This window comes from Borostomias antarcticus (genome assembly GCF_949987555.1).
Source record: "Borostomias antarcticus genome assembly, chromosome: 15".
Taxonomy (NCBI): domain Eukaryota; kingdom Metazoa; phylum Chordata; class Actinopteri; order Stomiiformes; family Stomiidae; genus Borostomias; species Borostomias antarcticus.
In genome coordinates, this window is record NC_140248.1 from 19,605,096 (window position 1) to 19,617,595 (window position 12,500).

The 12,500-nt window shown below is 49.2% G+C and overlaps 1 protein-coding gene across 4 annotated transcripts in view; it reads right to left on the minus strand.

The window, feature by feature from the left end:
• The window catches only part of acaca (acetyl-CoA carboxylase alpha), a 51,340-nt gene that overhangs the window by 24,702 nt on the left and 14,138 nt on the right, over positions 1-12,500 (minus strand). For 2 of the 4 annotated variants that reach the window (XM_084449680.1, XM_084449679.1), the window contains exons 17-33: positions 12,320-12,470; positions 12,015-12,149; positions 11,673-11,819; positions 10,134-10,322; positions 9,874-9,974; positions 8,615-8,703; positions 8,043-8,167; positions 7,796-7,909; positions 5,549-5,662; positions 5,114-5,203; positions 4,236-4,354; positions 2,914-2,937; positions 1,202-1,345; positions 889-991; positions 696-803; positions 477-533; positions 72-116 (exon numbers count right to left, since the gene is read on the minus strand). In XM_084449680.1, coding sequence (XP_084305806.1) covers positions 72-116; positions 477-533; positions 696-803; positions 889-991; positions 1,202-1,345; positions 2,914-2,937; positions 4,236-4,354; positions 5,114-5,203; positions 5,549-5,662; positions 7,796-7,909; positions 8,043-8,167; positions 8,615-8,703; positions 9,874-9,974; positions 10,134-10,322; positions 11,673-11,819; positions 12,015-12,149; positions 12,320-12,470 — 1,855 coding nt within the window. The remainder of the gene's footprint in view (positions 1-71; positions 117-476; positions 534-695; positions 804-888; positions 992-1,201; positions 1,346-2,913; positions 2,938-4,235; positions 4,355-5,113; positions 5,204-5,548; positions 5,663-7,795; positions 7,910-8,042; positions 8,168-8,614; positions 8,704-9,873; positions 9,975-10,133; positions 10,323-11,672; positions 11,820-12,014; positions 12,150-12,319; positions 12,471-12,500) is intronic. The other 2 variants (XM_084449682.1, XM_084449681.1) reach the window with 1 other exon arrangement.

Consider the following 12,500-nt stretch of genomic DNA (forward strand, 5'->3'; position numbering starts at 1 on the left):
ACGGAGCGCTGCAGGGGGGCGAGCGGTGTTCTATAGACCCCCCCCCCTCCCCACCCTCTCATTCTACTCACATGAAACCTCTGGTCCACCTCACAGTTGACCTGCTTCCTGAAATCCTGCCAGCCACAAACCCCGCAGCAGAGGGGAGGGGAGGCAGGCCAGGCAGAGAGAGAGAGAGAGATAAAGAGAGGGAGAGAGAGAGAGAGAGAGAGAGAGAGAGAGAGAGAGAGAGAGAGAGAGAGAGAGAGAGAGAGAGAGAGAGGGAGGGAGACAGAATGCAAACAAGACAAGCCAAATTTGAGATGCAAATTAGGGTCAATTGCAGGTCATTCCAACATACTAGACAACTGACTGGTTATTGAGGTAATTGAGAGATGTTTGATTTGGATTCAGATAGTTGATGGCGAGCGGTTGGCAGCTTAGCCGGGGGGGTGGGGTTGGGGTTGGGCAGAGTTGGAGAGAAGAAGTGTCCTCACCTTCTGAGCCACTAGGAAGGTCAGCCTGCGGATGTCGTGCTCGAACAGCAGGGCTTTCTGTTGAAACACGATACGAGAAGTTCAACGAGGCGCAGACACGGCGCTTCTCCTGGAAATCGGCAGCGCGCTCTTTCACTCTCCCACAGAGCGGGCAAGAGGAGGAGCGGCTCGGCAGGGGGGCGGCGCTCTAACCCGGGGCCCCGCCTTCGACTGACCTACCTTCGACTGGGTGAACTCCCTGAACATGGACGCCAGGCCGTCGTCGTCGATGTCGCTGTCGGTCTTGATCGCCACGTTGAGGATGTGGATGGGCTCGTCCTGGACGCTCTGGGGGGGGCGACACGGGAGATTAGCGTTGGTCGATGACCGGCCTGGAGGTCAAGCGCGGATTGCGTCTCCCGTCTGACCTCACCTTGTTGTCCTCCTCCACGTACAGCACGGGGCTCCCGCCCTCCGGGAAGGTGGGGCTGGAGGGGCGCGAGTCTGAGAAGCAGCTCAACACGTCTTTAACGTTCCTGAGGAGGACGAGGCGGGGTTTAGGGGTTTAAAGCCGTTTTAGAATAACAACAAAAATTGGGTTTCTTGATCGTTTCTAACGCTGCGGTTTTCAAGATTATGGAGAAGACCGTGAGACGGACGTTCTAAAAGTAAAGAAAAAACAATGTTTGCGTGTGGAAGCGGACAGCCGAGCCCGGGGCTAGCGGGCCGACCCGCTCGGCGCTCACCTGGTGAACTCCTGGAAGGAGCGGTAGGAGACCATGGCGCCCATGCGCTGGCACGGCGGTGTGAAGGAGGTGTCCAGCAGCACGTCGCTCACGCTGGACATGTGCACCATGCCGTAGTGGTTCAGGTTGGACGAGAAGGACATTCTGAGGTGACGACACGGCATTTGTTATTTTCTGCTCGCAAAAAAACCAGGTGACATCACCACTTTCGATCCCCCCAATCAGAATAAATCGTTTTCATCCCACGGCTTACTCGAGGGCGGCAGGGACAGACAGACAGTTCTGACTCCTCATTCGTACGCTGATTACGTCATAATGCAATAGGGCTCCTCTAAATGTGACTTTTTATAAAATGGCGGCTCTGCAGAAGAGCCGCTGGGAAAATGAACCGAAACAAAACAGCCCTGGCTGATTGTGAATGAGGGTCAGAACAAGAACCACAGATGACAAAATGGCCCCCACTGGATCCCGGCCCAGAGAATATCACAGAGGGGCTCTTCAACGGTAAGTAGGAGGACATGTAAATAGGGAACATCTGGTCATCGTTAGAGACTACTAGATATCCATCCCACTGCCCAAACATGTCCAGATAACAAATATGTTCCAAATAACACATATGTCCCTATAGCATAGCTTCGAAACCTACAAGCCAAACCACCAGAAAGACCCGAAGTTCTCCCAGGAGTTTTAGCAGTATATGAAAAGGTCTCCTCTAGCCTGGCAACCCATCCTTAAATAGCTCCGCCCACAATCATTATTTTCCACGGATTTAGTTGGATTACGGAGTGCAGCTAAATGAACTTCAGGATGGATGGCTAGGCTAGGTCTCCTCACTCCGCGTATGGAGACCTGTACGGTAGGTCCCCTCCTGAGAAGAGGTGGTCACCAGGAGTTAGCCCAGTCCAGCCCAGCCCAGAGACGGAACAGAGGGATAGGAGAGGAACAGACTGGGGGCCCAACCTGTCCACAGAGTCCGTATCTGGAGGCCTACGCTCCTCTGTATTACTCTCCTGAGCTTCCTGTATTTTACAATCCTGCATTTTGGCGTCCAAATCTTTTATTAAGTCGTGAACCAGAGTGGATGGTAATCTCCTGAGAGGACGGACAGTAATACATTTTAATCATGGCACGTTGCAGGATTCCCAAAAACGATGCCTCATAACATTTCGCTGTAATAGGATTTGAAGTATATGGCCTCATTATATGACCAACATTATGTTTGCATGCATACATGAAATATAGACCGATACACATTCCTATAATCCACAGTCCTAAACGCACAGAATCACACATACAGACAGACAGACAGACAGAGACAGACATGACACTCTTGATCAGAGACAGGTTTGCAGATATGCCGCCATGCTGTCGCCACTGATTTCAGAATCAACACAATCATCGAATCAATTCAATTCAGCTCCAATCTCCAAATCAGATCTTTTTTTGTGGTTGTTGATAAGTCAAAACATTTAAAACAGAAACAAGCAGCATAGCCAAACAGCATCTTTGACAAGTTACAGCGGTTCACGATTAATTCATGAATGTACGAGTCGGCCTAAGTACTCCAAATCCAAGATTCTTTTCCGTTTCTCTGCTGATATTCCCATTCCCATTGCCAAGTCCTGCTACTGGTTCGGCTATGCTGCTGTTCAGTCTACATTCTCTTGCAGTCTACTGCCTATTGGTTGCAATAGTAAGAATGAGTACCATACCTGTTGAGAGTGGGGATGTTCCCTCTGCAATCAAACAACATGGATTACTGAGTGGTTAGTGGCAGGCATCAGAGGGTGGAGGAGGCAGGCAGGGTCCTGTGTGTAACTCTCTCAGACACTACCGTCCAATTGATTTTGATTGATTGATTTTCGACTGAATCGCTGCCTCGTTTTCAAATGATTACAGACGATCATGGGCATCGCCTGCCTCAAGTAGCCTGTGGTAAGAGCGCTCCCTCCCTTCCGAAGGGACAGGAGACGTCGGTTGGTAGGAAATACCGGAACTATCTATAAACACACTTTGGACCGTGACTGCTCCTCCGCAACATGCAAAACCAGGTCCTGCGCCTTCCTGTGTGCTTTGGTCAGTCCATTCTTGAAGAGTGGGGATGTTCAACCCCCGCATGCTAGTTTGAGTCCGTGACGGCGGGTCAGCCGGTCATGCGGGGAGGTTAGATCGGACGCATGCGGACGTTTCAGTACCACGGTCAGTGGAGGCCATGACGGTTAGTTACAGGGCCGTGTTGACCAACTGAATCGAGCGGTTGTGTTGAAATGAACACGGGCATGGCGACCAGAAGCGAGAGACGACGGCATTCGTCCACAACGTCAACACACATACTGAACGTGACCGCGTTGGTGTGAAGCTGGACCTTGTTATTGAACTGGGAAGGTGAGGGGACACACGATCTGTTACAGGCAGTCTTAAGAAATGCTGAGCATGTACAAGGTAAAGCCCCGAGTCTCTCACTGGTTTATCTGCTACCGATCTTTCGTTAAGACGTAAAAGAGCTCCGATTCGTCTTTCGTCCGGTGAGCTGACGGGGGGGGAACTACACTCGCACACTCGTTACAAACCAGGGCCCGGAGCTCTTCTGGAATTACCTGCTTTTGCACATGAGACGCATTTAAAGGGGTCAACGTGGCGTAATGTGGGAGGGGTGAGGGATGTGGAGGGGGGGGGGGGGCACCATTGGAAGAGAATGGGCATGGTGGACCATTGCACCGCCAGAGAATATATGGTGGCCATTTCAGCAGGTTTATTGAGGCTGGGTTACTTTGAACAAACCCCCCCGTTTCCCACCTATGTTACTCAACTTAACGCCCCCCCCAAAAAAACAAACAAACAAACAAGCGACTTGAGATCAGCTTGACCTATCCTGGTACAGTACTCTATTCAACACACGCCTCCTCTCCTCCATGGGGCTACGCAGGGTATAGGGTGGGGGCCAGGGCTGCAGACTGTGTGTGTGTGTGTGTGTGTGTGTGTGTGTGTGTGTGTGTGTGTGTGTGTGTGTGTGTGTGTGTTCGTGAATACCTACCTGTTGGGGTGGGAGCTGGGCAGCATGAACTGGAACTCGACGATGCAGGTGTTGTCCTTCAGCTGTCTGTGCTGGACGCTGTTGAGCTCATAGGCGATGTAGGCTCTGCGCACGTACACCTGGGGAGAGCATGCACTGTGAGGACCTTTTCCTGTCCTTAGCCCCGAAACTCTCACCCTGCACCATTCTCAGATACAGTCTACAACTATTACTAATAGTACATCACTCCAGTTCTGAGGTCTTTACACTGGCTTCCTGTCTGTCAGAGAACTGACTTTAAAATACCGCTGTTGGTTTATAAAGCACCGAATGGTTTAGGGACAAAATCTATTTCTGATCTGCTGCTACGTTATGAACCATCCAGACCTCTGAGGTCGTCTGGCACAGGCCTGCTTTCTGTCCCCAGAGTTAAAACAAAACACGGAGAAGCAGCGTTCAGTTTTTATGCTCCACATATCTGGAACAAACTTCCAGAAAACTGCAGGTCTGCTGCAACTCTCAGTTCTTTTAAATCAAGACTGAAGACTTTTCTTTTTGACGCTGCTTTTTATTAAATCTAATAATTATTCATTCATACACTGCACTGTAACTTTTATTAATGTATTTAATTTTTCCTGCATTTTGTTTTGAATGTCCTTTTTTGCATTTCGTTTTATATGACCTTTTATGTTTTTCTTGCACTTTGTCTTGATGCTTTTAATGTCTCATGTAAAGCACTTTGAATTGCCTTGTTGCTGAAATGTGCTATACAAATAAACTTGCCTTGCCTATTCTTTCTTAGTGCTTATAACTACTCCTACTAGTACTATTAGAACTACTCCCACTTCTAACTACTACTACTACTACTGCTAGTACTTCTAATGATGTCTGTCTCTCACCTCTAGGGCTGCCATCCAGACCACCTGGTTACTGTGGTAGAAGAAATTGGGCAGTACGTCAAAGATGGACGTCTCAGACAGGATCAGTTTCTGCAGAGGGAGAGAGGGAGAGGAGGAGAGACAGAGAGAGAGAGAGAGAGGGAGAGAGAGAGAGATACATCATAATAACATCAACATAACACTGAACAATGCTGATCAAACACTGCTCGTCAGATGACTGCATCCCAGACGTGGATCGAAATACTCCTTGTAATCATTTCAATTACTTCTCTGTGCTTGATTTCTCTTGCCTGGCACAATGGACCCAATGGGGTGTGTCGAAAAAAAAATCCAAACCCCAGAAGTAATCTGAAAGGATTTCAATTAGCATTTCCACCAAGATCCCTCTGTCAACAGCTTCTCTAGGAGTCTTCTGGGCAGGTGCACGGCGCCTACCTGCAGGTTCTCGATGCAGAACTGGTGTCCGTACATGTCGATGGCCGACAGGAAGATGGACTCCACCTGGTTGTGGCGCAGCTCGTAGGAGGGGAGGTGGGAGGCGATCAGCACCTGAGGGAGGAGAGCAGGGGGAGCGACGGAGAGAGAGGGGTGAATATTAACACCGCTTCTTAATGAGCCATTCCTCATCATGCAAGCAACCTCAGACTTGAGCTGTGTTCGGAATCGCTCCCTATTCACTATATAGTGCACTATAAAGGGCTTCAGCCATTTTGTTTGTAGTGTCCAAATTCTCCACGGAATTTTCGTTTCGCTATTTATTACCCACAATTCACCTTGATTTCCAGGGAACAGTGCATGTAGTAGTGTTGTCACGATACCAATATTTGACCTGCGATACTATACCAGCCAAAGTATCACGATACCAAGTAGTATCACAATACTGCAGCATTTAAATTTTTATTTTATTTTTATGAACGTGCAATGTATTTACAGTACATTACAGTACAGTGTAATCACTTTATACGAGTGGTGCCTGAATAACATGCATTTAATGCATTACATTGTAACTCTACAGGCAAGTAAAAATATATTATGCATATTATTAATTATTAATATTAAATATTTAAAATGCATATCTAACAACAGAATCAGCCATGTATACACACAAGTGTAGTATCACCAACCACCAGTAAAGGTCAGCGGAGGGCCACTGGGTTTTGGTTGATGGCAGTGACATCAACATGCTTTATCTAGCTTTCACTTTTGTTCAAGTCAAAACCAGATCAAATGACCAAATGTCAAGAAGTGGATATCATTGAATTCCTCCCAGCCTACATAATCTAGCTCACATTATTTTAAGGAGTTTGGAGTTGGAATGAGAGGACGACAAATTTCATTCAACAGCTGTGCATGACGACATGACAGCAGGTAGACTAAGATTACTTCATTAGCTAGCCAGCTGGCTAGCACTTTTCAGTCCTGTTGTCGCATGCTCGCTCATGCCAGACAACAGTCCTTTGCTGGTCCATTCACTTCGCCGTCAAAATAAATCGGTGTCGGCCTATTTAGGAGAGGTGCTCAAAATAACAAGTGTCAGATAAACATGAAACTTCACTTACCTAAGCAAAAGGGTCTATTTAAACAAATGCTGGGTTTTGAAGCCTCGGCGCTACCATTAAATAACTTATTTAGACGCGTTTTGTCAGAGTGAATTTATTTTTCCGAGGTAGTCTTCTTCTGTGGTGGTGGCGGCCTCTTTGAAGCTTCGAAGTGAATGGAGGGTGAGAGGACTGTTGTCTGGCATGAGCGAGCATGCAACAACAGGACTGAGAAGGGCTAGGTAGCAACAGCAGCACACGCTTTAGCCAAGAGGTTTATTCATTAATTTTTGTAATATTAGCTAATGGCAAGAACACTAGTTATAACAAATAAATTCATACTAACCTCATTAGCTCGTCTGTATTCCAGTGCAAGGTCTGGATGACGAGATTGTACAGTAGATGCTTTATTAAGTTTGATGGATTGCCTCCTTATGACTGTACAGCGCTGCATCACCTGCATCACCTGCACAACGGACGGCCATCATGATCTATCGCTTTTCCCTGTTTATATGGTTTAAAACCAAAATAGTTCCATATTCAACTTTTTGAGTTATGTTTCTTCAATAATGTTACATTTGATGATGCGGACTCGGAGCTAGGGAACGCTTCTGACATTACGATAGGCTACTGAGAACAAGACTGGCTTGCGCCCAGGCATACATATAACGTCAATATTGTGACTGCTGTGTGCGTGAGCCAACACATGGGAGCTGTCACAACGGTGTCGCGAGCCAGTGACTGCGGAGATGTGTGCGCAAGCCAACAAATTGGGAGCTGCACAACGGTGTCGCAAACCAGTCTTCTCATTAGCAGAAACCAGTGAATTTGGGAACAGAGGTAACATTGTCCCCCTGCGTGTTCAACGGTAGTACCGTATTCCACGGTAGTACCGTTGTATAGAGCTTATAGTATAGTTGGCACCGTGACGTTTTGGCACCGCGGTAGACCGTTGGTACCGGTATATCGTGCAACACTAGCATGTAGCCTACATTTTCTCCGTTCCCTAGGTAGTTCACTACATGGTGAACCCTATATAGGGAATAGGGAGTGAGGGAACGAGGGAGCGATTCCGAACACAGCTTAGCTCTGGATGAAAGAAGCCACACCTGTCCTCGGGAGACAGGAAGTGATGTGGACTGACCTGGCGGGCTCGGAGAGCCACCTTGGCGTTGGTGGTCTTGCTGAGCTGGGTGAGCTCGGTCAGGATGGCCATCAGCTCGTCGGTCAGCGTGGGGTCCCGGCCACACAGCTGGTCCTGAGTAGGGAGAGAGGACGGACACACACACACGCACACACGCACACACGCACACACACACCTTAGTTCATAGATCTCAAACAGACACACTAGTGCACCTATGACCGTGGTTGTTCTACTGGGAGACACCTACGATGAGCATGGTGACCAGCAGGTTCTTCTTGGTGACTTGGGCATGAGAGAAGATGTAGTTGAGCACGTTGGCCATGTCTCCCTTGTTCTCTTCGCGCAGTGTGAACACACACTTGTCATAGTGTCCTGATATGACACACACACACACACACACACACACACACACACACACACACACACACACACACACACACACACACACACACACACACACACACACACACACACACACACACACACACACACACACACACACACACACACACACACACACACACACGGCTTCAGAAGCTGTCAGAATAAAAAAGAGCTGAGGAGAGTGAGAACAACATCTGTGTAACAGTGCCACCGTGTGGACAAACTGACAAACTACAGCCCTGAGTGGGGACCACGTCCTTCCCCCTTCCTTCCCACTTCCCTAAAGCTTATTCTAATGTCCCCCCCCCCCCAGAACCCATCCCTGTTCAGAGTGTGATAAGTGTCACATCTGAGCATTTCATTTGTACACTGGTACCTGTATGGTGCTCATAGGAAACATATAAACATCCTTGAATCCTTGAACCCATCTCTTACCATTTTGGAACTGGACCTCCACTTTGAGGTACTGTCTGAGCAGGTCCATCACCACCGCCTTCATATGACCACGGATGCCGCTGCGGTACCTGGACACACGGACGCAAAGGTTGTGAATACCGACATGAAGGCTTTCTGTATAGTAAGCATGCGATCGTGTGTGTGAACATGTGAGCTTTGAGAAGCCTTTACTGCAGGAAAGGTCCTCGGCCCTGGAGGTGACCGGTGACAGCTGTGTACGAGAGCGCATGCTTCCGCCTATCCGGTCATGTTAGATCAGAGATCTGATCTGAAAGTGACGGGATTGGTCACAGCTGTGTATGAGAGCGCATGCTTCCGCCTATCCGGTCATGTTAGATCACAGATCTGATCTGAAAGTGACTGGATTGGTCACAGCTGTGTATGAGAGCGCATGCTTTCAGCTGCCCAGTCATGTTAGATCACAGATCTGATCTGAAAGTGACTGGATGGATTGGTCACCGCTGTGTATGAGAGCGCATGCTTTCAGCTGCCCAGTCATGTTAGATCACAGATCTGATCTGAAAGTGACTGGATTGGTAACAGTAACAGCTGTGTATGAGAGTACATGCTTTCCTCTATCCGGTCATGTTAGATCAGAGATCTGAAAGTGACTGGATTGGTCACAGCTGTGTATGAGAGTACATGCTTTCCTCTATCCAGTCATATTAGATCACAGATCTGATAGGAGGGAGGAGGGTAGGATACATTGTAGATTATTCAACCATGTAGATGGCTAGCATACAGGTACGTGCGTCCAAATAACTTACCTAGAATAGAATAGAATAGAATAGAATACAAAGTATATTCCCCATGTGTAACAAGTACAGATCCAGGTACATTGGAGTTCTTGTAATCGCTTATCCTTACAGTATCTTATCAGTGCTAATCACTTCCTCATTCCAGTCCTAGGTACTCAGCTAGACATTTAAAGGTTCCCAAACTGGCAATTTACTACAGTATACTATCCATCGTCTAGAAGTATCATCCTCATCTACTTATCCCATCTGATTAGGGTGACTACGTCTGTGTTCATGATGTAGGCAGTGGGCACAAGGGGTACAGTGGGTACAGTGGGTACACGCGCTGGGTACGAGGGCAGAACACGAAACAGGAAGTAAATACCTGCACACTGGAATGTGCTCCGTTGTGGTTTTATTCTCACGCAACGTTTTGACCGATGCGGTCTCGTTCGGGTGCGTGGAGCGACAGCCACGGAGCCGAGAGAGAGCGGGACTTACTTCTGGACCAGCTGGACGATGCTCTGGGTGTTCATGAAGAAGACCTCCCTCTCCGACTTCCTGTTCAGCGTGGCAGCGTGGCTGTCCAGGATGTTGGCGATCTAGAACGAAGCGAGGCAGAGACTTGGATCTCTCCGTCGAGCGTGCGACAACTGCGCGTAAGCACGATTAACAATGTGTGTGTGTGTGTGCATGTGTAGGTGTGCGTGTGTGCGAGAGACAGACAGAGAGAGAGAGGCAGAGAGAGAGCTGAGAGGTACCTGCTGGCTAGGGAACTGGCAGAGCACGGAGGTGATGTTGCTGGCGTACTGGGCCATCTCCTTCCTGATGGCTTTCTCCACGGCGGGGGGGATGCGGCCGGACACGCTGGTCATGATGTCCTGCAGCTCCAGCAGGGGCAGGGAGGGGTCCCGCATCGTCTTCATCAGCCTCTCCACCCACTCCTTCAGCTGAGGGGGGGGGGGGGGGGGGCGGGCGGACAAACACACACGTTTAAGCAGATGACAAACGCTGGTGTACAAGGTTGTTTTCATGTGGAGGGAGCGAGCAAGTTATGCCGGGCTCACGCTACGGGATTTTTGGGCCGGTTAACCCTGATTCACACCTCCCAACAATCGGAGGAGAAATCTGGTCTGGAACGTCGGTCGGTACCGATGCTTGGCGCAGATGATCTTGTAATGTGAGGGGTTAACATATCCAAACTTAAACCTCCGGATCGGCTCACAGACCCACCGGGGCGACCCCGATAATATTAACTGACCATCCTTGCCATGCAGTAACAAAAAGATGGCCTGGTACGACCATCGCGTTCTCGCAAGCTCACATTCTGTTTCACTAACGCGGAACGGTCTGGCCTTCGCCTCCTCCAGAGCGATTATGCCAAAATCCAGACCATACCGGGCCAATCAGGGACTGCGTTTTAACTGCTGTCCCGCCCCACAGTGGAAAGCAGCCCCTGATTGGTTTGTGTCCCTGCCGCTCGTTAAACAAACATGGCGGCTCCCGAAGCAACGTGTGGTAACGTTAACGTTAGAAGAATAAACGCAGCTATAAGTGCAGTTATTGCAGAAATATACTTAATCACAACACTTAAACAAGAGTATGCACTAGCGGAGTTTCTCGGATTTGGCAAAAGTTTGCTGAACGCTGATTGGCTGAAGGTGTTTGTCTGTCAAGGCAAGTACCCCCTCCCACATAATCGCTCTCTGTGGGGTGAAGGCCAGACCGATATTGCGGAGCGAAGCAGTGAGCTCGCTACATCGGGATGGTCACACCAGGCTAACAAAAAGAAGGAGTGTCCAGAGGTTGAAGTAGAGTGAACTCAAAAGTTGGAGCTTTATTTCCAAGCAGGATTACATCAAAAATTGCTGTATAAAAATAAGTAGAAGGCAGAGCAAGAAGGACGTGAGAAGCTGTCGCCTCCAGTCGACCACACACAGCGCTCAGCTGGTCAGGCCTCCATCTCCCTGGGCACGTTCTCTCCAGGCCTGTAGATGGCGCACTTAAACACTTAACTACACTACTTTACAAGCGAGGCTGTGACCACGACCGGTGGTTCGTTGCTCCCTCGGGCGATAAGATGGATAAGATCAGATAGTAGTAAGATAAGATATAAGATAAGATCCTGTAGTGTGTGATGCGCCGTTACTTTCAAATCCGTGTGTGCGTGTTTGAGATTCACGAGAAGAACATCTGTTAAGATTCTCTTTTATATCCGTGATGCAACCCGATTTCGAAATCGGTTAGGATTTCAAAATACCCTGTAGCGAGCGCCCGGCATTAGCGTGTGTGACTCGGACCTTGGCGCTGAAGAAGGGTTCTGGCAGGCAGAAGCCGCTCATGATGTGGACCAGGTGGTCCAGGGTGCTGTGGAAGACGCGGTGCAGTTTCTCCCCCCTCAGCGCCACGGCCTGGATGGTGGGCAGTGGGCCTGTGTGCAGCTCCGCCTGAGACCAGAACACACACACACATGCACGCACACACAATCACAGTCCCTGAAATCATCATTATATGGCACGATGACAGCTTTTTAAGTCACTTGAAGGAAAACAGCTGAAATTCGCAACTGCCCCCCCCCCCCCCCCCCCCCCACCATGGCGTCGACCACACACAGAGACAGACACACACACGCGCGCACACACCTGTTGTACTCTGCTGGGGTCATCCAGCTGCAGCTTAGCGATGACGCAGCCCTGCTCCAGAACGGCGCCAGCTCTCTTCACATAGTGGATACAGCCTGACTCCAGCGCCGTCAGGGTCATCACCATCTTCATCACCTGGAACACACACACACACACACACACATACATTCGCTGAAGTAAACTACAAAGAAAGTGCTATGCACTTATAACACGTACACAGCTCACACACATAGTCACCGCAATACATTGGAGAAAGTTGATATATACCTGCTCTATAATACGCACAAACACACACACACACACACCTCTATCTCGGCGTAGCACTGTCCGGCGAACAGATGCCCTCCGTCCTCCACGGTGTACTGGATGAGTTTCCCGGCCGACGGCGAGCGCAGCAGCGAGGGGTCGTTCTCCCGCTCAAACACACACGTCTTGTTGCCGATGGTGATGCGGTACCTGGGAGAAGAGGACAGCTTGTAAATGGTG